This window comes from Clytia hemisphaerica, unplaced genomic scaffold (assembly GCF_902728285.1).
Source record: "Clytia hemisphaerica strain Z4C2 unplaced genomic scaffold, Clytia hemisphaerica genome assembly, whole genome shotgun sequence".
Taxonomy (NCBI): domain Eukaryota; kingdom Metazoa; phylum Cnidaria; class Hydrozoa; order Leptothecata; family Clytiidae; genus Clytia; species Clytia hemisphaerica.
The window spans coordinates 1,256,742-1,282,418 of record NW_027104356.1 but is presented as its reverse complement, the minus strand read 5'-3'; the positions used below and the strand labels follow the sequence as shown (position 1 = coordinate 1,282,418).

The following is a 25,677-nucleotide window of genomic DNA, read 5'->3' as shown; positions in this document are numbered from 1 at the left end:
TCGCCTCATTTTTTCAAGACGGTCGGATTTTTATCCAGCTTCTTGGGGTCCTTTTCGAATAGAGTGAAGTGTGATTCTTGTCGAAGTTCGTCACTTTTCTCACTTTATGGTGAGCTGACACATTTTACACGTATTCTTTTTTACTTTTTAATTATAGTTTTTTGATCATTGACCATTTTCATTCATTAATTAATTAATTAATTAATTCATTCTATTTACATATCTATATTTTTAAATTACGTAACTCGATTTCCTGTATTCGGATTTTACTTTGGACATTTTTAAAGGTATGTGTTTTATCTGTTTTTAACTGCTTTCTTTTTGTTTCTTACGTTATTCTTAGAGATAGGAATAAACATACCAACACAAAAATAATTAGAATCATAGTAAATGAAAGAAGATGCCATTGAAGAAGATTCGATGTAAGTTTTGTGACAAGAAGGAAGAGATCAAAGACGCAAAAGGACTTTTACAGTGCGCAACATGTAAATTTTACTGTAAGTGAAGTGAACCTATTCTTCTCTGTTCCAAAGGAACTGAAACGGATGCTGATTGGACTAAATTGAAAAGTCTTTGAGATTGGAAATTTAGCAGAAAATCTTACTAAAATCCCCTATTTTCTTTCATTTTTCATATTATGCACATTCCAGTTTCTGGGTTAGGACAATTTCTGTAAAAGCATTCAAGCTTTAAATAAGAGACTTCTTCTTCAAGTCATTTATTCCTCAATATTCTAAATGAAAAACCTATTCAAGGATTCTTTTTTTTTTCAGGTCACGCATCATGCTTAGACTTACCGGAGAGCATAGTACCAAGAGTCAAAACATACGATTGGCAATGCAATGATTGCAAATATTGTTTTCACTGCGAGAGTATCCAAAATGAGGTCAGTCGTTTTCTAAAGTTTGAGGGTAGCTCCCAAAATTGAAATAAAAAACAGATCTAAGATCGAGAGAAGTTACTTCAAAGTATGGCGTTATTTAGGGGTATTTTAAACTTTGACCATTACCCAAAAGATATTTGAATAAATTATTTCAGTGCGTCATTATTAATCGGATACATTTTAACCATTTTGTGAAGCTCTTTTCAAAAAAAAACTTTTATAGTTTGAATCTGAATGTAATTTGAACAAATTGTAGTATTCTTTCAAATCTTATCTTTTAGGATCAAATTTTGTTTTGTGACGATTGCGACCGAGGATATCATATGTACTGTGTTACACCCAAACTCAAGAAAAAGCCTAAAGGTTTGCAGAATTCAATCTTCTGAATTCTATCGATGAAAATTATCAAATGTCAAGTTTTGTACAATATTGTTGAGGTCAAAAATGGCTGCAAAATGAATTTATTTTCCAAAAGTCACATTTGTAGATGAAGCCCTGATGATAGCAGAGGCAACGCAAACAAACAACAAATCAATCTTTTTTCTTTATAGACCTTATCGAAGTTTTTGATTTTTCTAAAACAGCGATGCATCGTGGATTGTTTCGGGGGTATTGCAATAAAATTTCCTTGAGGAACTACTTTTATTGTAATACCCCCGAAATAGTCAAAAACTCCGATAAGGTCTATTTCACTTAACACATATTTTGTTAGGATAATTGGTGACGAGTACACTTCTCGCCGTGTTTTCTTTGATTCTCTTTCACTCAGTTTCTCTTTTCACTTCTAACTACGAAAAGGTGATTGGTTCTGCCCAATTTGTGTGGAAAGGAAGAAACATAAACATAATGAAGAAGAAAAAGAGGAGAAAATGGAAGTTGATGGTAAGTGGATTTTTGTACATTTGTTTTTTTTTCTTCTAAAAATGTCACTCAAACTCAGAGGCCTCTTTTGTTTTTTGAATACGAATCTGTATCCATCTCCATCAGATATTTATTGTTCTTCCATGTAAATTGATATGTTAATTTGCTTTGCTTTTGCCAACGCTTAGTTCAATGATAGCAGCATGATTGTGCGGATCTTGAGGGTATTGGCCCGCGACACAGTGGCCAATTTCTTTGCTACTTCTGGAATCTTCTGCTAGGAAATAGGATAGCTCTTTAATAAAAAAAACCGCAAAGAGAAGTTTGAACTTAAACATTTTTAAGCTTTAAAACATTTCCATTTTCTTCCTCTAGACGAAGAAAAACCTCCGTTAGAAGAAGCACCGCCCAAACAACAAGAACCAGCACCGCCCTCCGCCCAACCCATGGATGAAGGCGATGATGACACAGAAGATGACATTCCTTTGAAGAAATTTGCTGCGTCAGCAGAAACTCCCAGCAACAGGGAACAAGAGCGAGTCTCTAAAACGCAAACTAATAAGTCATACAGTAGTCCAGCAAAGGTAATTTTCTACAAGATCTTGATTTGAGCTCCACTAATCTTTCACTGTGAATAAAAGGATGAGGGTGTTACCTCGACACATATTGAAAGACAACAGTTACGGCAATCGGCTTTTACGTGTCTTTCATCTCATGAAATAATGGCTTAAAAAATAAATAATTAAAAGAAACAATTGAAAAATAGAAATAGAAAATTAAAATAAATAGAAATTTACAACACACAAGAGACATCTAATTACATCGATATTCGGTCATGAAATAAACACTAAACTAAAAAAATCAACGAAGCCACGAAGCGGTATTTACAGTTCAATTTGGGCTAAGTGTGGAACCGTTAGATTTCTGCTTTAAGAGCATATTATAAAGATTACATTTTGATACACATATTTTTAGGCGTGTCCATTCCCTGGTTGTGATGGATCAGGGAACGTCAAAGCAGGTTCATCACATTACACGTTGAAGAATTGTCCGCTGGTCAGAGATGAACGTATAAGAGAAAGAGAATTGCTGGTAAGTTCATTCATTTTTTATTTTACCGGTTAAATGCTATCCGTGTCGGTAACTTCAATATTTTTAGATTTCAATGCGCGTACACGTTCCAAGTGAGAAAAGAAATTCCAATCTCGACTTTATTCGGGCTGGGCCAAAAAAAAGGGCAGAATGGTTCGCGGCACTCCTAGGTCCAGACCTACCGGGACCTACCAGGAACGAAAAAACTCACTGTCACTGATGCTATCCGTGTCGGTAACTTCAAATTTTCAAATATTTTTCAATTTAAGATGCGTGTACTGAGATAAGAAATGTGAATGAAATGAAATCTCGACTTTTTCGAAGTTTTTTATTCGGATGGGGCCAAAAACAAAGGCAGCATAGTTCGCGGCACTCCTAGGTCAAGACCTACCGGGACCTACCAGGAACGAAAAAACTCACTGATCTAATGTGGCTTAAAGATTTTCTGGTTTTAAGGCTTTGCTGGATTTTTGTGAAAATTGCAAATATCCCCAGGGATAACTGCTTACAATTCTTGAAAGGTCTTTTCGTTCGGGAAAATGATTTAATTTCTGTCATAGAATCTTTCAAAAATAAGAACAAATAAAAACAATCGATAATTTACATCAAATTAAAGAATCATTCAAGTTACTCTTTAATAATAATTAGGTTCGTTGTACACCTCATCATATAGTTACATGAGTGCAGCGTCACCCCATAGTCACCATCAATAAAAACAATAACTGTCGTCCATTCGAACCCAAATGAAACGTCATTACCAATAACCAAAACATTTCCTTCTTCAAGAAATGTATATGGATTCTCATTTTCTTTGAAATCATTTCGATAGCTACTATGTACTTTCCATGTTTCTTTCATCTGTTTTAAAGTGGCCGGGCAAGTTCGGAGGTATTCATCAATCACTAAGATGCCATCTTTGGTTCGCTTCCGTGCCTCTCTCATCGCGTCTTCAAACGTCTCCGCGAATATCGGTGTACAGCCGGTGGGAAAATTTTCGGGAGGCATAACAATACCTTCAGCGTGATCATAGTTTGTTTCTTCAGCATATGACTTGGTCAATTTCACGATTTCTCGCGAATTACGGAAATTCTGCGAAAGATCGAGAAAAGTGAATTTATTTTCCCATTTTTCGAAACGATACTTATACTTAAAGTCATTGGTCGAAGGAACAATCCACAAGTAATCAATGTCTTCGATAATTTCATTTATCAATTTTTCTTTCAGATGTGTGCCAAGCTCATCACAAAAAACGGCTTTGATTTCATCCTGTTTGATCTTTTGAACAAACTGCTCTAGATCCTCTCCCTGTGAATGAAAAAGAAAAATGGAAGAGAAAAGAGAATTGCCTTAGTGATTTTTTCAATTCCGAATTCTCGGGTGCCCCCTACCCGACATAGTGTCCTAGTAGGTTGATTCCCCCCCCTAGAAAATGAAAAAAATCCCTCTCCCCCCCTTTTAAATCCTCCCCCTGAGATTTGAAAAAAAAATCCCCCCCCCCTAAAAATTTTTTTTTCAATTTTTGCTCTTGATGATTCTATTCACGTTATCTCTGTTATATATACAATGAAAAATTGAAAAAAAAGTTTCCACAGAGTTTCCACAAAGTGTATGTATATATGTATATTTTTTAGATGTTAGTTTAGACAAAGTTAGCTACAGAGAGTAGAAAAAATATTTTTCCACAGTAGAAAAAAATAATGTCCCCAGATTTTTTCTCCCCCCCCTAGACTTTTTGGGGCCTTTTTTTCTCCCCTCCCTTTTGATTACCCCCCCTAGATTTTTGAAAACCATTTTGCCCCCCCTTTTCCTATTTTCTGAAAAAAAAATCCCCCCCCCCTTTTAAAAGGGGGGGGGAGGACACTATGCCGGGATTGCCAAACTGTAACTGCGCAGTGTTACAAAAAAACCCATCTTCTGTAGACAACAGCGAGTTTATGTATTCGATATAAATCGAGAGCACGCTATAAAGCAAAGTTGACATGTCTCCAAAATCACCGTCCACTTTGCTTGACAACGGTAAAAACACCATAATACCGTCGTCTGTTTAAGTGAGCAAAGGCGATATAGAGCCGTACATTAACTATCGACTTTGTTTTGTATCGATTTCATTTACCGTCGTCCTCCGATACATAAACAGGGTGTCTACGGGACCTTGAAAACCTTGAAAACCTTGAATACCTTGAAAATGAACCACCCAACCTTGAAAACCTTGAAAACTATTAATTTTCTGGGAAAAACCTTGAAAACCTTGAAAAATCATTAAAAAGCACTTCTTCTTTCTATTCATCCTTTTTATCATACAATATCTTTTCAATAGGGCAGTTTTCTGACAATCTGTCAAATGAGTATCAAAAAACCTTGAAAAATGCCAAAATTTTTGCCAAAAAACCTTGAAAAACCACTTAAAAATGGCCCAAAATACCTTGAAAACCTTGAAAATCCCAAAATAAAAATCCGTAGACACCCTGATAAACTCGGTAATATATCTTCTGTAGACAATACCCGGTGTTTGTTATTATTAGAATGTCTTCTTACCTTTAAAAATCCTCCACTAGGCTCCTCAACTTTAATCCCGCGGTTTTCTTCCATGTTGATCTTCATTCGATGATAAAGCATACTGTGTAGATCGCTACCAGGTTTTTCTCCCAGTATGTACATAATTTTCCCCTTATATTTTGGTTGTTCGTTCAGCTGGATGGCCTTATATCTTAATAAGATGCTTTTTCCCACACCAAATGGACCACGAATCATCACTTTGTTGTAGCGAGGATCGTTGCTATTCAGTGCTGCCATCTGTTGATTGGAATAAAATAGAATATTGTCGCTAGTTGAAACGTTTTCGATAGCTTCTGCGATGTACTCCACTCAGTTTGAGCTGGTTATTGGTGCAACGAGGTCCTTCTTGGAAACGTGGATCGAAAATACGATTATCTTCAACAGCTTTTGAACTTGATCGAGTGGAGTCGGTTTTTGAGCGATTTGAACGATTGGGTAATTATCAAGGATGCTCATTAACCATGGTTTGATTACAGTCTCCATGGTGATGAAGTGATTACTAGCGATTGAAATGGAACTGTTTTGGACACAGACAACGGGGAAAAAGGTCCATCCAGATTGAAATTGATCTCCCAACCTCTCTTCGAATAATTGATGGTTCGATTCCAATTGTTGGAAAACTCGATCGTTGGTGAGCTCGCGTTTCATCTCTATGGAAATAATGAGTTGTTTTTTCCATGAGATGATCAAAAAATCTATTTCTTTGTGCATCTTGTTTCGAACATTTGTTAAAAAATTGACAGATGAAAGAACAACTGTGTCCTGGAGAATATCATCTTTAAGCGGTAGTAGTTCGTCATAGAACCAGTGTTCAAGTTGTTCTCCCAATTCTGACAAATCCAATCCGAAAATCCAGCGAAGATTTGAATCTTGTGGTGGGTTAGCCTCAATCTTTTGTTTTAACAGCTTTTTGAAATCTTTTTTCCCTTGAGACTCGGTCAGAAAAGTCTTCAAGGCTGGTTCTGGTGATGTCGATGGAATTTCATTGATGCAAGCTTGAACAAAAACACCTTTTTCCGACATTGTTGATGGCAAATTCACTTTGTCGGATTTCAGCTCCTCGATAACTAAAAACATGATTTTGAGGTTCACGAACCATTGATCGAACGCCTTCTGGCCAATACAATCAGCACCATTTTGTGTTTGCATGAACGATTCTAATTCCTTCGTCCACCAGTAATTATTAGAATGTTCTTTCAAATTGTCCAAAAGTCTATCAATATCTTTCTTAACTTCATATTTAAGAACAACTACAGGTGACTTTTTCATGTATTGATTGGAAACAAATGTTGGAGGTATGAAGACAGCTTCATGTACATCTTTCTTGAAAAGTGCAGAATCACCGTACTCTCTTTGAAGAAGAAACTTGGCAGCTTTGATCGGATCGTTAAACGTGAGGGTATTTCCCAAATTAAATTGTTTGGCTTGACGATCCAATGCAGTTTGGTTGTTTCTGATGATCTGCCAATACAATGATTTGTTTGGATCACATTTTGATGGATCGATTGGTTTTGGTTGCAACAACTTTAACTTCTGCGCAATCATAGGATTCACATTGCTTTTAGCCATAGACAAAAACGTCGTCGTCTTTCCTCACAATAAGATGAAAACAGAAAGCCTTCTGCTAGTACAACATCTATCTGCACATGCAAGGCCACAAAAAAAAGTAGTCTTGTTTCCGGAAATCGGCCGGGTGAACTTTTTTTTGGAAAAAAATATATCTCACCCGGCCGCAAATAGAAAAAAACTTTTTTTTTTGTGCAATCGAAGATCCATTTAACGATTGTATTCAAAGATTTACGTATGTCACTTGTGTTTTGAAAAAGAAAATCTTCTGTCACAAATGTTTTCTACTTTCCTGTTTTATGTTGTTGTGAATAGAATTACCTTAGAGTACAGCTCTTCTTAAAATTTCGTTTTTTCAAGTAAAGAGACATCGAACCTGGATTATTTTTTCGTACACGTCAATTAGAGTTTTTCTAGGAAAATTGAAAAAAAAAAATATTTTCCGGCCGCCCGGGTGAGATTTTTTTTCGTCACCCGCATTTCCGAAAACAAAACTTCTTTTTTTTTTGGCCCAAGAGGGGGTTTCTTTTTTTGTCTATGTTTTTATCAAGAAAGAAAAATGTTTTATCTTTTGATGTAAACCAATGAGTTAATAATTAATAATTGTGAAAGAATCAGTCTTTTAATAATTAAAAGTGCATTTTTTATTTTACAAAATGATTGATGCTTGATTATAAGAAATATACAATATAATTTATAAGAAACGTACAAAATCTTTTGAAGCCTGAACTTTTTTGAGTTTTAAGCACGAAAATTATCTTAACATGTCCTTATTTTCACAATTTCGTGAGCATTTTTGCTCATTTTCCAATAAAATCGAGTGTTTTAGATAATATAAATGTTCTTAACTTGATATTTTTGCTCTTATAAAAAAAAGATGCTCACGTATTTCTCCAGTTATTCAGGACGTAATCTTTACATGTTATTTTTTATTTTCTATAAGAACATATTTTAGGAACAAGCTAAGCATATTTTTAAGGCTGATATCTTAGGAACAATGACCAAAAATACTCTCAAGATTGCGAAATTAAGAACATTTTTGATGTTCTTTTATAAAAAAACGTGTACATGTTCTTAAAATGTTCCTTAAATGTTCTTCATTTTATTTACTTTACTTTATTGAATTAAATGTAAGTTTAAATTTCAGCGTTATCAGCGTTTTCTTAGCCATTTCTGAAATTCGAGGTTAGGATTTTTTTTAGGTTGTGGTCAAAATTGAGCCTCGTGTTCTTCAAAAAAAAGATTGTTCTTTACATAAGGAAAAAAAGCATGTTTACACTTCAAAGACCATTGGATGTTTCTCACCAGTCTTATCGTTTGAACTATATAAGTTAGTCTTAGACAAAATAATTTTTATTTGCCCATAATTTAGTATATAGTAGGTAACTGTCAACCTCGTCCCCGTGTATCCCAGGCTTTATTTACGCTACTGATTGACGCCAGAGAATATATATTATCTAGCGCTATCAGTAAGCATCAAAAAGCTAATAATACGCAGGGATCGAGGTTGGGTAACTGTCTCCACTCTGATTTGACGTCAAATCTTGTCTAGATCGTACTGACGTCGGTATGTTTTTGAACTTCGCGTGGCTGTATTTCTTTGTGTGTTTTAGTCAGAGAGTTGTTGTAATACATTTTTTTGCAAAAGTAGAAAAAATGCCACGGAACCCAAAGCTTGGCCCCCTACTAATACTGTTCACCCCTGCAGTGCCTTCTGACATCGCATTCATTTTACAACAGCTGATTGGTTTGTCTCCTTCTGATGGTTACACCCACTAACCTTTATATACCCTGGACAAAGTTTCTCAATCCTGGCCATGGCAAATCTTTGATCGGAGCTTTTTTTTGAAAGTGATACCCTAATGGTAATGGTGTAAAGCATCGAAAGCGCTAGATCTGCTGTTTCTTGATGTTCCTTGATGTTGCGCCGTTTGACGTTAAATTTTGAAACACTTCATTGGCTTCAAAAAAACTCCGATTAATAATGGTAAATAAAGCTTTGTCCAGGGATATATAAAGGTCGGTTGTTGCACCATGATGTCTCTGGGTAGCGTAGAGATTTCGATCCCTTTCTATTATTAGCGAGTTTATGTTTGTGTGTTTTCTACGAAGGAGATGACTCGTTTCTGATTTATTGAGATCCTGACTGACTGAGGACCATGGTAATTCAACACTTTTACCGTCCTCAACCTTATGGGCCGAGAATTGTGAGTTATTCACTCCGCCGTCTTCAAAAGTGCAAATACATTAATTCGCTATTACTTATTAAAAGGTTACTCTTAGGTTCCAAATCAACGGCCCCCCTGCTTGTTAATTTTTCGCAAATTTTTCGACCGCTCGGACCTTATTAGGACCCCCCTCATTTTATTAATTTCTAGGAATATTTTCAGCTGTCAAAGAGAAGGTGCCTTATTTTGCTCTAAATAGCCAGGTTTTAGCCTATATTTACCTTATTTTTGGGTTTTCAGAAGTACAATTTCCAACGCCACGGCAATTGAAATCTCGAAAAAATTTCTAACCCCCTCGTTTGTTTGGAACCTAATGAGTAACAACCATCATTTGATCATTTTTCTAGAAATCAGAATCACCACGAAAAACGCCGGAAAACAAGGAGAATCCGTCTACTCACACAACCACAACTAAACAGTCCTCTTCCAAAAATGTCTTGCAAGAAGAACATACTAACAACACACCATCATCCAGTAACTCAACCGCGGTCACATTGAAAAGTAACCAGACCCCTATCGAGCACATCGTATCGAGCAGTGATCTGGACATGTTTCAGAAAGCGAAAGAAAAAGCCGCAACTCTTGCTGTAAGTTCCTTGCTTTTCTCTTTCCCAAGCACAAGGCTCTGCATATTGTTAAATTTTAAGTAACTTCTCTCTCGCGTGTCTAAAAAAACGCCGAGCAGAGGTGTAAACACGAGTTTAAAATTTTTTGAACTTTTGAGGAAGTTTTTTTTTTTGGAAAAGATATCTTTAACCAGCGCAACAATCGGATATTTCGCCTTGAAAGTGTTCAAACAACAATCAAAATAGGCCTTGGAAAGGTTAAAGCTAGAATTTGATTTATTTATTCTAAATGTTCATGATTCTAAGAAGTAACGAATAAAATGGATAATAGAATAAAAAAGAAAAAAAGTCTCAGAAAAAAGTATCGAAAACTTTATGGCTGGAAACTGCTATAAATTTTGTCTGCATCTCTTTGATCCATCCGCATAGGACTTTCGGGTAGACTGACAAAAGAGTACAAAGATGGATGACAAAAGAAAGAAACCAATAATTAAATAAAGACTACCACGAGTTTTCATATCAGGGCTGTTCGTTTGTTAATTTGTTCTGAAAACTCTGCGCTAATAGCGAACCATCTCGTTCTTCAAGAATTTGATAAGGTTTTGAAACGGCTGAACGCACAATAATAGTCCAACTTATGTATTCGAAGATGACCCACTAGAAACCAAATTGCAACTAGAATCTGTCTGTGAACTCAGAGGCAAAAATTAGGTGGATTTATCAATTATCTGATGATACTAAACTTATCAAGTCTTTAAGTGCGATAAATCTTTGGTCAGGACTTCATGTGGTAGAATTATATCGTAGGTTGTTCATTTCATAATCTTGTACAGGTGTGCTTCCACAGCCCAATGTGTTCTTGTAGAAATTCCTTATCTTCGAGTTTCGGATGCTCAAAATGAGAGTGTTCACCGCGTTATTTGACAGCAAAAACGGGACGAAGAGTTTCAAGTATTTCAATAGTTTGACGTATAACAGCAAGCGGTCCGTCATTATAAAGGTGGACAAACAAATGGAAAAAATGCAGAAAGGGATATAATGGATTGTGTAGAAAATTGAGATAAACACAATAGTATTCATAGCTTTCATATTATTTTCGCATGATCGACTGTTCAGTCGCAAGACAATATTACGGACGCTGTTTCGACTTAGAGCTGCTTTACACTTGAGGTTGGCAATCAACGTAGAAATATTGACCACGCTGAACAGAAGGACTGGTATGAGATTCCCGTAAGCCCTATTCATCATGGTTAAACTGCCTGTCAAATTTATATGAAGAGCGATTGCCAAGGATACTGATATCAACAAATCCACGATCAACAAACCAATAATGGTACCAGTTTGTAACGGTCGTAATGGCCTTAGGATGGAGACGCATCGTAGAATGGAAATCAATTGAAAGGTCAATAATCCATTCGTTCTTATAAACACTTCAAGTGAACTCAAACCAGACGCAAAGTACGTTTCACGAGAGTCGAACAAAAACAAACTAACAAGAATCAATGGAATGCTGGCCAGGTCCAAAAGCGATAGGTAAACAAACAACCGGTTAGCGACGGACAGTTTTCGTTCAGTTCTGAATATCCCGACAATGAAAGCGACGTTCGTGACGAGAACAAGAGGTAGTATTACCAAGATGGAGATGAAAGATATCTGATTGATCACTGGCGATTCGCTCATGAAACCCCTTCTACGCATCATCGCTGCTCCATAGTTGAACGTCCTGTTATGTGTTCTGTTATCCATTCCTCGTTGTTTCCACGATAATCAGTTTCCAGGATAGTCAGTTTCCAGGATAGTCAGTTTCCAGGATACCTAGTCAGTTTCCACGATAGTCAGTTTCCAGGATAATTAGTTTGAAGGTTGGTTAGTTTGTTTTTCTCTCCCTTATAATAATAACTGAACGTCCGACCATCTGGATTGTAATAAATAATATTACGTATTTTACTCTCCTGTATACATGTGGTGGTTCCAAGAGTCTCTGTATTCAAATGGTTTATCTTTTCTCGTGTATTGTAATCTCTACTTTCCTCATTGACCAAGCAACGCCATCTGCTGCTTAGTCAGTCTGGAATCGTTATATGTTTTACGAGTCACGATCTTGTTCCATGAAGTTTTGTCTACAGTTTCAAAACCCCCACTATACACAATCTATCTTTCAGAAAATTATACATGTTTTACGCTACCATAACATTTCGGTCTAGTGACCACTGGAATTCTGTTTCTCTTTTTGTGGTGCAACTGTATTTGTCTTTAATACTCTTTTTATCAGTAAATCAACTCTAATTTCTTTTGATGTAGTTGTCAACAGTCTCACTCTCTTCTCCCATTGACTGGAAATTAATTTTAAAAACCAGTAAAAAAAACAGCACCGAGAACTGGTTCTCCTTTATAAAATTTAAGATGTTTTCATTCTGGTTTTATTTTTCTTATGATTTTCTTCTCTTTGTAAGTGTTACGACAAACCACTGAAGACTTGTTTAAAAATAATTTCCGTTTGAAATGATTTCAAGGGAGTCATTTTCTTTCCTTTTCCAAACAGCAGGAGACATCTCATTTGAAAACTAATATTCTTTAGCTCTTTTTCAAAACCCATCCTTGTGTCCAATTGAATCTTTAATTTTTGCTCTCATCTTTGAGAGAGAGACTGTCGCAGATTTTTACTGAAATGTAGTCCCTGCAAAGAAATGACTAACAATTAAGCAATAATTCGTATAATAACCGAATTCCCATTTCCACCTTTACATCGTCCACTCTTACAGCCTCTTAGGTTAGTTTTAGTATTTTTTCCCGATTGCATGCCACTTAAAGTATATTAGAAGCTGAAAAAATCATGCTTTGCCTAAGCATATACTGAACTTTTTCCAAAGGTACCAAAAATCATTCATCAATTGCCATATTTATACGAGAATGAATCATAAGAATTTTTGAGGCTCGAAAAGTTTTTTTATAATCATAATGAGGGTCAAAAGATTTATTACCCCTCTAACGGGCGTTTAAAGGAATATGTATTTTTCTTCTTCTGATTCCCTTCTGAAAAAATCTCCATGTCGTCCATCGTTCAGACAGACCCTGGAAACTTGAAAAATCTTGAAAAGAAAGTTAAGAATTTTTCAGAGAAAAACCCTTGAAAACACGGGAACTACTTTTCAAAGTGGCGACAACTCAGAGAAATTTTCACAATTTTATCATCCTTTGTCTCATACAATTAGACATTTATAATGATTTCTCATGCCTTCTGCTTCAGAACTTAAGGCGAAAATGATTTCTGAACCTTGTTTTCGCTCTTTCACAGGCTTTGGAGAAGGAAATCTTACCAGGGCAAGACGAACGAAAGATCGCCATCTTTGGTGAAGCGATGATAGAAGCGTGGTACAAATCACACTACCCGTTAGAATTCTCTAAATCACGATATATTTATATTTGTGAATTCTGTCTCAGTTATTTCAAGCAAGAAACCATTTATAAGCGACATATGGTAAGTCAGATATGTGTCTTGATTTGTTTTGAAACTGGCCATTTCACAGTCGTAAAGCGTAATGGATAATCAGGACCACTGCGCGCTAAATAATGACGACTTACTATTGGTCCAAAGTTTTAAAATATTTTGAAGATTTTTGCGTCTAGCCAACTGGAAGTCGTTACCAGAGTGCAACCAGTCCTGATTACCCATGATTCATTTCGACTGTTTATTTAGCTTATGGGAAGTAATTTTGTCGAATGCCGGGGCATATTAGTTCATTCTACCTGGAAAAACTCGATTAGCAAAAATTGGGTTACTTGTTGGAGAATTATACTTTTAAGAAAACTTATTTTAGCGAAGCAGTAAGTTCGAAAAATTTAGTTGGAACGAGAAAAATTCACCCAAATCACCAAGTTAGCAAGCCATATAGAGCAAAAAAAATTGGGTACTTTTCTACTTTGAAATTATTGCAAGTTGTTGTTATAATTTGAAGCAATTTTTCAAAGTTTGAAATTTAAAAACAGTCAAGCAATATATTTCGGTGGTATCACCATTCTAAAGCTTATAAAAATACTGCAAGTTATCAAAGAAGTATTCTTGATTAACCTTTACCACGCCTTCTCTCTGGAAACTTCACCCCGTGCACGCCTTGTCTTTTTGGGAAAAATGACAGTTTTACGCTTTCCGTCATAACTTTTGATCTACTAAACCGATTCAAAAAAATAAGCCCATTCTGAAAAGCCCAACTATCCTGCTTTCCAAAAATGTTAAAATAAAGGATTTTTCTCTATCAATGGTGACACAGTAGTCTTCTGCCTTAGAGTTGAAAAAAATTCAAAACGCAATTTGTCATATTTTTCAAAATTTTAAGTTCCGGTTAAAAAAAAGTGGGGAGAACATTTGCGATACCATAATTTTCTGGCTCATTGTTTCCACCATTATAACTACAACTACTAGCCAAAAAATCACAATCATACCTTTACTAGAAAAGGCAGAATTCATTTATAGAAAACCTTGGTTTTCGAGAAAATTTCCACGTAAATCAGAGGCACATAAGGCAGAGGCCCCTTCAGGTAATTTTTATGGGAAATATCACTTAAAACAGCTAAAAATGACTTTCCTATCATCAACCAGCATGAAAGCAATAGAAATAACATAGTACATACACTTTGAAACTCTTTGCAGCCTTATCAGAAGCCTTAACTTGGGTTTCGGTGACGCTCGATGACGGCCGACAAGCCTCCAGTCCTCACCCTTAATGTACCGTCATACTAAAGAATAAGGAGGCAGAAACTTACCTCAAACACTGACTAAACTACAAACAAGCAATACATAACATTTCCAACCAATAAAACAAACCATTTTCCACTAAATAAACATAAAAAGTTAGTTACAGCAGTCAATGAGCTCATGATTTCCCAAAGAATATTTTGCCTGATTTTCCAGTTTGTTTTGACAGTTAAAATCGAAAGTAGGTGGTTTCAAACTATTGATTTCCAGTTTGTTTTGACAGTTAAAATCGAAAGTAGGTGGTTTCAAACTATTGAAAATAGTTTGTTTACATTTTCTCTCCGTCATATAAGACATTTCCCGGGATTTAAAGGCGTCTGTAAGGCGGTAGGGCGGCTTTTCTTAAAACCGCACGAAAAACGTATATTTACGGCCTCGGCTATAGCTTAAAACGTAAATTTACGGCCTCGGCGTGGTAAGGGTTAAACTAAGTTTCAGGTTTGGCTTTGAGTGATGTCGAACGACTCATTCTATATTCTACACTCTATTTTTCTTCATTGAACAGGAGAAATGCATCGAGAAGCACCCACCAGGAGATGAGGTTTACCGACAAGACAAACTTTCTGTTTTCGAAGTGGATGGCAAATCGGCTACGGTAAGTTTATCCCAAATATTCTATCAAGGAATACAAATAAATAGGCCATTTCACAGTCGAAATGGATCATGGGTTATCAGGACTGATTGCGCCTCCATAACGGCTTTCTGTTGGCTAGACGCAATAATCTTCAAGAAACTTTGGACCAATAGTAAGTCGTCATTAGCGCGCAGTTTTCCTGATTACCCATTACGCTTTGCGACTGTGAAACGGCCTATATTCTAGGCATTGTTTAAATAAGAAATTACTCGTCTAAGGGGTTGTCAGACAGATTTTAGCAAAATGCTTGTCAGAAAGTATGAGGTGAGATGTATGACCATCAAATTTTGCCGAACTAGCGATCAGTTACTGGAAAAGACTTTTTCTTTACTTTATTGGTCCTCTGACGAAGACACGTCAAAACAAACTCGTCTCACCATCCAGGGGTTTATGGCAAGAATTATTACAATTAACTTTCATCTTTTTCAGACTTACTGTCAAAACCTTTGTTTGTTCGCCAAGATGTTTTTGGATCACAAAACACTTTGGAACGACGTGGCACCTTTCCTTTTCTATGTTATGACTGTGGCTGATGATCGAGGCTGCCAAATCATCGGATATTTTTCAAAGGTACTGTACCTCATATTCAACACTGCAATATTTTTGTGAGTTTTGGTCCGATTTTGTAAACAGGAAACTTTCGGTGTCACACATCAATTTGTTGTAAACGTGACAACGTTGAGTACGTAATTGTTAGTTTATGTATTGGAGGATATCGAGGGCGATGGTATAAAGTGAAGTCTACGCAAAACAAAGTCAATAGTTGATGTACGGCTCTATATCGCCATTGCTCACCTAAACAGACAACGGTATTTTGGTGTTTTTACCGTCGTCGAGAAAAATGGACGGCGATTTTGGTGACATATCAACTATGCTTTATACCGTCCCCTTTGGCTTATCTCGAATACATAATCTCGCTAATGCCAGAAGACATTGCAGCTGTACTTACTCCGAATCGCTACCAGATAAGCTTTCAGAAAACTTTGGCTATTAGTAGGAGATAGCGCTGTATTGTTGGATGGTATCGAAATGCTCATGATATTTTTGTTCTTCGTTTTCACAGGAGAAGAAATCATTTTTGCAATACAACGTGTCCTGTATCTTGGTGCTACCACAACATATGCGGAAAGGATACGGGAAATTGCTGATCGAGTTCAGTAAGTTTTACATTTCAAAGCACAGAAACTGTTTAAGTTAGAATAAGTTTAAAGTTTATAATAGACGATTTTGTTCATGATTAACTTCCTGATAGATGTTGAATTTCAACAAAAATAGGAAATCGGTAGGTCTCCTACTTTTGATAAATACATTTCAATCATTGCTTGTGGAGATAGGGGGCGTGGTTGAGGGGTAGTGTGCTCGCTCCCTAACAGGAAGATTGTGGGTTGGTTTCCTATATACAATCCGGCCACGTAGTGAGGTCACCCCTCGCATCGGCGATGATCCCCAGGCGACGGTCCGCGTCACGGAAATCAGTGCGGTAGCTACCGGGGGTGCTATGTGGTGCCCCGTCGGACCAATAGATTTTTTAAGAGTGATTCTTTTTCATAAAATGAAGTATTTTACCTTTAAATTTTGCCTTTAGTCGAATTATTTTAGTTTTTTTAAGTGTTTTAGCCAATTTAGAGCTCGATTTCGGAATCCCCCCCTCGGGCCAAACTATGGTTGGCCCTCACGGTGTCACTGAACTTATGCCCCCAATATCAAAATGCTCCCTACGGCACGGAAATTATAATCATGGATATAGTATAGGATGGATGTTAGTTCGGACCACAAACATAAATTGTTAAGTTAAAAAAAAATTAGTGGTAAATTGATATCTTCTTAGGTTATTTGTTGTCTCAAGTGGAAGGGAAAGTGGGATCACCGGAACGTCCTCTCTCAGATCTGGGATTGATGTCTTACCGTAAATATTGGCAAGATCGCTTGATCAATTACTTGATGGATTATGATAATGACAACATCAGTATCAAAGGTAACACAATATTATTGTAATGCGACGATTTCATGTGGGTCATTTTCACGTCTTGTGAAAATCCACTAGGTTTTTTAGGACTCGAAACCCACTTTCCCGTGGAAATAATTGACGTTTTTTGTTGTTTTTTTGGGACCCTTGGGAGGAAGCGAAGGATATGCGGCAGTCCATTTAGAAACTTACAAAAAAATCAAGCTTTGACTACAATATGTTCAAACCTTTTCTATTTTTTGAAACCATCTTCATTAGACCAACAAAAACAAAATCCATATTTATGCAGGCCATATTTTAGAAAGGCATGGCAGCGTCCGTTGGTGACCAAAAAGGGCACTTTTTGTAATATTTTACTACGAAAAACGCTGGTTTTACCGAAATTTTTAGTGATTTTAGGAGGAGTAGCGTCCGATAAGCGGACGCTAAAAGGGTATTAAAAATTATCTGTATGATACGAACCATGTTTTCTACGGACCCATCAGCTGATTGGTTGCAAGTGACGTCAATACGGTTTTACATCACTTGCAAGTTAATCAGCTGTTGGTCAGGAGACATTGTAATGGTGCATATCATAAATTGACTGGAAATTATTGCTCCATTATGGTCAAATGTAAAAACCTGATGTCCCTTGGTTTCAGAGGGTTGTATTTTAGCTGTTCGGTCTTTAGCAATACTAGTCGAATCTTGATTTATTAGTTTACATGCCTCTTCCATTCACTTTAGATAACTATGATAAGTAGCAACTCCAAAAACGTGAGTTCACAAGTTTAAATACATGGGAGATAATCACGTGATCTTATAGAATAATAAAAATATACAAAGAAAGAAAATATAAAAGATAATTATGCGAAATATGCTAATTATGCAAAAATTATGTGATATATTTTACATCAAATTTTTGTCTTTGTATTTTCTAGAGATCAGTGAGAAGATGTCTCTCCACCCCAATGACATCATCAGCACACTTCAATTCCTTGGTATGTTGAAGTACTGGAAAGGACGACATATGGTGCTCCTCAGAAAGGTATCATCAACTTTTTCATCATTTATGAGTTTCATGGAATGCTGGGCCTTATTTTGTTTCCTCCTATACAACCTTGGATTGTGGAATCTGGATAACTCGAGCTTTCCTTGAAAACATGAATTTTTCGGAGAGTCGATGATTTCAATTATATTATACCAGGTTTGCCAGGAATAAGTTACCCTGTTTTAGGTGAAACTTCTCAAGTTATCTTCTTTAGGACTGAAACCTTTCTTTTCAGAAATCTCGTTAATTTTTAAATATAACCTGAGGGATGATGCTACTGTACTTCAAATTTTCGGAAAATACTTCAATCCTTTGTACTGTTAATAACGCAATTTTGTACGACACTTCATTTCTCTTGTTGCAGGAAATCATTGCAGAATATTCGGAAAAAGCACAAAATCGTCCGGATAACTACAAAACGATCGATCCGAACTGTCTGCAGTGGACCCCGAAAGAGTTCAAATAAATGTTGGTGTTCAACTGAAGGCTTTTGATTTGTTCTTTCTATTCTTTTATTTGATGTCTCCTCGAGGCTTACATCTGACCATTTTCTGGTATCCAGTCGCTAATGCCAGGTCTCTGAGCTGGAGTTTTTTTCCATGCTTCAACGCCTAAATGCTTCGTTGCAATCAATACTCAGTGTCGACTTTTCCAAGCTTTTGCATTTTTGTTTTATTTCCTACGCTTTCTTCTGTTGACCACTCACTAAAAGGGTAGGCAGGCATTTTTTTGAGATGTCATTTTTGATATTTATTTTGTTACTATGCATGTAAATAGGACCAAGGGGAATCTTGTTTTCTTCACCGTGTGTTACTGTGACTGTAGTGTAAATAACCTTAATGTGTTAGTGCTTGAAATACACGTTTTTTTTTTAAGAAACTAGTTTTACCAAGCAGCCTCAATGTTTCTTAAGAAATTGGCCTTTTGAGCCTTAAATGTTTCTTACATGTTTCTAAACTTTTTGACATAATCAGCCTCACGGAAGGCTCTTAAAAAACGAATTAAAAAATGTTATTTTCTCATTCTCAGCCTCAGCATGTTTCTTAGATGTTTCTTAGTTTTTAGGCATTCTGAGCCTCATGTTTCTTAAAAGTGGGTTTCTTAAAAAAAAAAAACGTGTAGCTATAATCCATCCAAAGGTACGTTTAACTCTTCTTTCTAGGGCAAAATAAACCTACAAGTTGAACTTGGTAGATTCGAAAAAAGTGAAAGTCAAACTGGAATTTATAGTTATTCCGTCTAAATTTAAAAAACTCGTACTGGCTCCAAGTATTGTTGGGCTGAATTGCAGACCTCAAAACTATAGATGAGATTAACGAAGGCAATTAAAATGAGTTTTCTTTTGATAAGAATTTAAGGCCATAAACGTGGTGCACGCACGGTGAAGAAATCTATTCTGTAGTTTTTCCACCATCATTGTATATATTTTTTAGAGAGATGTGCGATAGTTAGTTAGGATGTGACATTTTATGAGGGTACCACAAAAAAGAGATATATGACAATATAACTTATTACTAAAGAAAAGAAACTTTTGTTTTCTAAAAACTTGAATTTAGAATATCTACAACATATCCAACACTATCTACATGTAACATTAACTCTGGCTCCAAGTATTGTTGGGCTGAATTGCAGACCTCAAAACTATAAATGAGATTAACGAAGGCAATTAAAATGAGTTTTCTTTTGATAAGAATTTAAGGCCATAAACGTGGTGCACGCACGGTGAAGAAATCTATTCTGTAGTTTTTCCACCATCATTGTATATATTTTTTAGAGAGATGTGCGATAGTTAGTTAGGATGTGACATTTTATGAGGGTACCACAAAAAAGAGATATATGACAATATAACTTATTACTAAAGAAAAGAAACTTTTGTTTTCTAAAAACTTGAATTTAGAATATCTACAACATATCCAACACTATCTACATGTAACATTAAGTTCCATTTGCGTTGAGCATGCACACTGCTGATTGTTCTTCAGCACTCACCACCTTCAATGTCGTCAAAATCAGTTTCACAATTGACGTCGAGATTGACGTCGTAAATGGTATATGTATTTATAGTATATTGACCACCCGGGGGGGGGGTACTTAGGCAAATGGAGGGTACGGTATGTGCCGCCCTCTTAAGGGTACCTTTTTTGGACTTCCAAAGTAAGGGTCGGAAAAATAGGAAAATTTCAACTGTTTACCCCTGAAAAATCGAAATTTGGTCAAATTAGGCCCGCTAAGGATCGTAAAATTCCCAAAATTTTCCTTTGTTTTCTCCTTTTTAGTCCCGGTAAGGGTTCAAAGTTCGAAAGTCGGGCGGCACCCACCCCCCCCCCGTCAGCTCGCAACCCTAGTACCCCCCCCCCCCTGGGATTGACAATCGACGCCTTAAGCTCTTATATAATTTGTTCTTATAGAAAAAACGTGTATGCTGATTGATTAAAAAAAGGGACGTTATAACTTCAGATTGTTCTTATAAAAAAAAGTGTAAGATTCTTGCAAAATAAAAAGTTTTAAAAATAGAAAATGACGTAATCTGCTGTATATAATTTTGAAGAGGTCAGAAGAATTTATTTTTTTGAAATGAGCAATCATTTCCATTGTTTTCATCCAAAAGAGCAAACAGGCTTTTTTTTCCAAAGTGATAAAGAAACATATGAAAGCTAATTTCTTTCAATTTTCGGATGAAAATAAAAGCTTTTGAAATTAAATTTGTTTTTTATTTGCTGTTAACAACATGTTCCGAAACGTTCCGCAATTTATCGCCTTTTTAATAGGAAGAAAAAAAGATGGTAGGAGGAGCAGTGGGTGTTAAAAATGTGCGCAAGTTCCTGGTGCTTTGTAAGTTTGGGTGTAAAGTCTTAGTCTGTTTTTTACTGTATATACCATTTACGAAGAGTAAGTACCGGTCTTATTTCTCGGGAGTACTTTTGACTTTTAGTTACGTTTCTGAAATTATTTTTTATTAAGTGGCCATTCTCCCTGCACTCTGTCTTTTGTCAGCTTGGGGGAACAAAATACACACACTGTCAACTGTGTGTGTTTTTTTTTTGATAGCTGATTTGATAAATAAGCTCTCATATTCATTTTACACCCCCTGACAGCTGACAATTAGGCTCGCCTAGACTTACCTCTCTTCTCTTTTCTATAGACCTTTTTTCAAAGAGGCCACCCTGTTGAATAATTATGTAGTCCAGCAGCAGAAAAACAATGATACACCCATGCATAATTATTACAATATGCATGAAATAGTAATCATGCATTGTTTGTATGGCTGGACTGCATAATTATTCAACAGGGTTGCCTCTTTGAAAAAAGGTCTATTCTAACAACTAGCTTTATACTGGCTAGCTACTTCTAAGGCCGAGTCGGAGAGTCGGAAACCCATTTTCCTGACAGCTGAAACTCCACCATCACCCTCCATGTTTTCTTTTTTGAGAGAAAGAGCAAACGCTAATCTCGCCCAAAAAAACAATTCGAAACCTGTTAATTCTGTTTTTTCTCGATTTTCAAGTCCGATTTTTCATTGCGGACCATATGGAAGCATCAAAACAAACCAGCGGAGCTTTTGTAAAATGAAAAAGAGGCTTAGGGCGATCAAACGTTCGTTTACCACCCTTTTCTAAGGAAAATTCCGCCCTCTTGGACTGTTTCGTTCAAACAGAAAATATTTTTCGCCCGACCGACAGACCGACCCACTTTTTGATGACTGGAATGACGGGAACCAAGGGATTTTTTACGAACGGCCTAACAGCTTAACGCTCTACTATTAAGACAGTATAGATGGAGGTCACTCGTTGGGATTTTTGGCGCAGAACAAGGAAGAATTCACCAAAATGAACTTCAATGCTTTACCGTGAAGTAGGATAACTTGCATCAGTGGAGAAAAACTTGCATCAGTGGAGAAAAACTTGCCCAGTCGATTAAAATTGATTAAAATCGATAGCTATATTATCGATAACGATAATTAACGATTGATTACATATCGATTAAAAACAATAATCGATAGCTAATCGATACTCACAATTTTTTAGGACTCAATTAGATTATCACCAAAGATTTTTAATCGATAATATCGATCACAGTGTTCATAATTGATAATATCGATTAATATCGATATAATCGATATCTCGACCCTATCAACTTTTAATCGCTAATATCGATGAAACTTGAATCAATACCTATCTAATTGATATAATTGATACCGCCAACTGCCCTAACTTGGGACTATCTGACAAAACATGGGACGGCAATTCGGCCACCATTTCACCAAACCTCCAAAGTCATTTGATTTGAGTTAACGAACGGCGTATTAAAGATTACACGATTTCTCTTTCAATTTTACAGTAAGTGAAAATACAGACTAGATATGCAACAGTCCCATGTTTCGACCAATCGTCCCAAGTTAGAGCAGTTGATCTGATCGATATAATCAATACTCATGATACTTTAGGCACCCATGTTATTTATCGATTATCGTTTTTTAATCGATGATCAATTTTATCGATTAGTAATGTCTGGAAACTTGCATAGCCATCAAAATTTCAAAAAAAATAAGACAAATGAACTAGGTACGCAGATCTGCTCGCAGCTCTACTCTACCATTTTTGTTTTGATTTAACTTTGTATTTTAATGACCAGCCAGGTCATTCATTTGAGGGATATGCATATAAGCCTCCACTGATGCATAATGACAATGATTTTTTCCCAACATTTCCAAGTTCGCGACGGTCACCCCAGTCTACAAGAAAAATTCTAAAAACGATAAAAGTAACTATAGACCAATAAGTATACTGCCGGTAATATCCAAAATTTACGAAAGAGTATATCACAATCAAATATCAATATTTTTCAATATTTATATCTGTGACCTCTTTTTCATCATTGAGGATACTAAGGTTGCGAATTATGCGGACGATACGACACCCTATGTTAGTGCTCCTACCTGGATTGAAGTAAGTGGTAAACTAAGCTCTGTAGCAAAAAAAATCTTCACATGGCTTTCGATTAATCTTAAATGGTTGGTAATGCTGACAAATGTCAGCTAGTAGTTAACATCATTGACGACTCGCTTTATCTAGATATTAGAGAAGAAACTGTTTTCAATACCAAAACGTCAAAGATTCTTGGAGTAACCTTCGATAATCTTTTGGCGTTTGAATCGCATATAGAAAATCTTTGCAAGAAAGCTAGTTTGAAAATAACCGCCTTAGCCAGAATGAGCACATATCTCACTTTAGAAAAAAAGAAACGCTTAATGAATGCTTTCATTAAATGGCACTTCAATTACTGTCCTCTCATATGGATGCTTCATAGCAGAGCTCTAGAGGATAAAATCAACAATCTACATAAAAGATGCTTGAGAATCGTTTACTCAGACTACAACTCATCATTTGATGATCTGTTTAAACTTGACAATGGTTCCACCTTCCATCAACGAGCAATTCAATCCTTATCCACAGAGCTATTTAAATCAAAACTCAATGAATCAGAAAGTAAAATATTTCTCAAAAACCAGCAAAAACCAATGTAAGATCAAAACGAGAAAAATGAGTTCCTTTCGTAGTAGAGTAGTTGAAAGTGATATGAATGGAAAATCGTCTTTAGCTTTCCTGGGACCTAAAATCTGGGCTACCCTTCCCGCTGACTTTAAAAAACTTAAAAACCTAGATGAATTTAAAAAAGAAATCAAGCAATGGAGGCCCACTACTTGTCCTTGCCGAAACTGTCACACTTTTATCCATGGCGTTGGTTTCATTGATTGAATTTAAATTAATTGGTAAATAATAGTTGATCTTGAGTATCAACCTTCTAGATAGATTTGTAATTAATAGTTGATATTGATTAGCCTCGAGCTAAGTACACATTGTACTACTTTACATCAACTTTAAAGAAAAGAAACATATAAACATAAACATAAACATGCAAGTTACCCGATCTCACGACGGTAGTACTTACCTTTAAATCATCCAAATCTTTTAATTATTTTTTAAATAAATCAGAAATTATATCAGGAAACTAATGAAAAAAACTGCATCTAAATAGCTATCTCTTTTCTTTCCAAAGATATTGATGTTTTTCGACGTCAAGGTGAAAACACAACTTAGCGCTGACTAACGGCACCGAGAAATTCTTGACCCACATGGAAACAAATGGCTGTCGATAATGAGCTGGTTCATCTTTTCAATCGCATTTTTTTTTATAAACTAGGACCCTCCTGGCGCTCCTGAAACTTCTGGAGTTTTCCAGAGCAGCTAAAAAAACACTATTTTTCTCTCCGGAAAATTCCAGAGCTCTTGTGGTGCTTCTGGAGCAAGTGATTTTTAACATGTCAAATCCGTCTTAAAAACTTAGTTACAAAAAAAATTTTTTCCCCAGTTGATGGACTTTGGTCAAAGTCACTTGAGTTAAAAACATCGTTGATTACATTATGTTAATCAGATTATATTGGAAAGCATCACTGGTCGAAATATAAAAAAAATTAAAAAACGTAAAGTTTCACTACCATGCATGAGTTGGCTGATTTTTTGGTTAGTGTAAAACACAGGTCACAGGTCATGGGTCACAGGTCAGTTTCAATTATTGTAAAACACGAAGAAAATGTTTGAAAAACAGTTGTTAATGTCAAAAATATATTTCCAAAGGTATTTTATTGCTCTAGAACTATTTTAAAGCTAAAAATCTACCCACGTGCTTACCACTTGATTTCACATTTTTTGCTGTGTATAACATGGACCTGTCATACTTGTATTATATATTACCGTCAACTGCTCTAACTTGGGACTATTTGACAAAACATGGGACAGCAATTCAGCCACCATTTCACCGAACCTCCAAAGTCATTTGATTTGAGTTACGTAATGAACGGCGTAACAAAAAATACACGATTTCTCTTTCCCACCAAGTAGGCTTTTAAAATCGAAATATGAAAAAAATTCGTAGTCAAACACACGTGAGTGTCTGTGCAGTCTAAGAGGAACGAAGAAGTATGATTGATAAACTTGGTGGAGTTATCAAAACAAATTTGTTGTCAAAGAGATTTAACAGTAAGTGAAAATATAGGCCAGATATCAACCAGTCCCATGTTTTGACCAATCCTCCCAAGTTAGAGCAGTTGACGGTACATCTATATCACACATGTAAAAAAATCTATCTTTTCAATGTTATACGCATGTTACATTATGTTATATACAAAGAATAAAGAAATATTTGAATATCGATCTCACCTTTGCTTTTAAACAGCCCCCTAACAGGAAAATAGCTATTTCACAATCACTATTTCATCTCTCTTTTTATCTCCTGCATCACCTTAGGTATGATAACAAGAATTGATGAAAATAGTGTCAATGGGATTATATTTTATAAAATGTTTCAATATTTTTATCCCCTGCTTTGTATTTTTTTTCAACGTCACTATTTTCATCTCTCTAAAACAGCTCTCTTGGAGTATTTATTGCTTTCAAAACCTGTCAATCTATATCCACTTGCAGCGTCAGCATTGTGCATGAAGAATATTTTATTGTGTACAAACAGGTACAAAGCCTCTTACTT

The 25,677-nt window shown here is 36.0% G+C and overlaps 2 protein-coding genes across 2 annotated transcripts; one reads left to right on the top strand and one right to left on the bottom strand.

Annotated features, from left to right (window-relative positions):
- The first annotated feature begins 343 nt into the window (after positions 1 to 343).
- On the top strand, positions 344 to 19,112 carry LOC136818269 (histone acetyltransferase KAT7-like). The gene is made up of 14 exons (XM_067074648.1): positions 344 to 497; positions 774 to 886; positions 1,165 to 1,246; positions 1,682 to 1,765; positions 2,120 to 2,328; positions 2,720 to 2,836; positions 9,534 to 9,773; positions 13,048 to 13,230; positions 15,011 to 15,100; positions 15,569 to 15,709; positions 16,203 to 16,296; positions 16,968 to 17,114; positions 18,026 to 18,132; positions 18,500 to 19,112. The coding sequence occupies exons 1-14, from the start codon at positions 401 to 403 to the stop codon at positions 18,599 to 18,601; spliced, it is 1,806 nt and encodes a 601-aa protein (XP_066930749.1). The 5' UTR covers positions 344 to 400; the 3' UTR covers positions 18,602 to 19,112.
- On the bottom strand, positions 3,272 to 6,983 carry LOC136818270 (uncharacterized). Its single transcript, XM_067074650.1, has 2 exons — positions 5,372 to 6,983; positions 3,272 to 4,141 (listed from the first exon to the last, which is right to left on the bottom strand). Exon 1 carries the CDS (start codon positions 6,959 to 6,961, stop codon positions 5,702 to 5,704), a length of 1,260 nt encoding a protein of 419 aa, XP_066930751.1. The 5' UTR covers positions 6,962 to 6,983; the 3' UTR covers positions 3,272 to 4,141; positions 5,372 to 5,701.
- Positions 19,113 to 25,677: the final 6,565 nt, after the last annotated feature.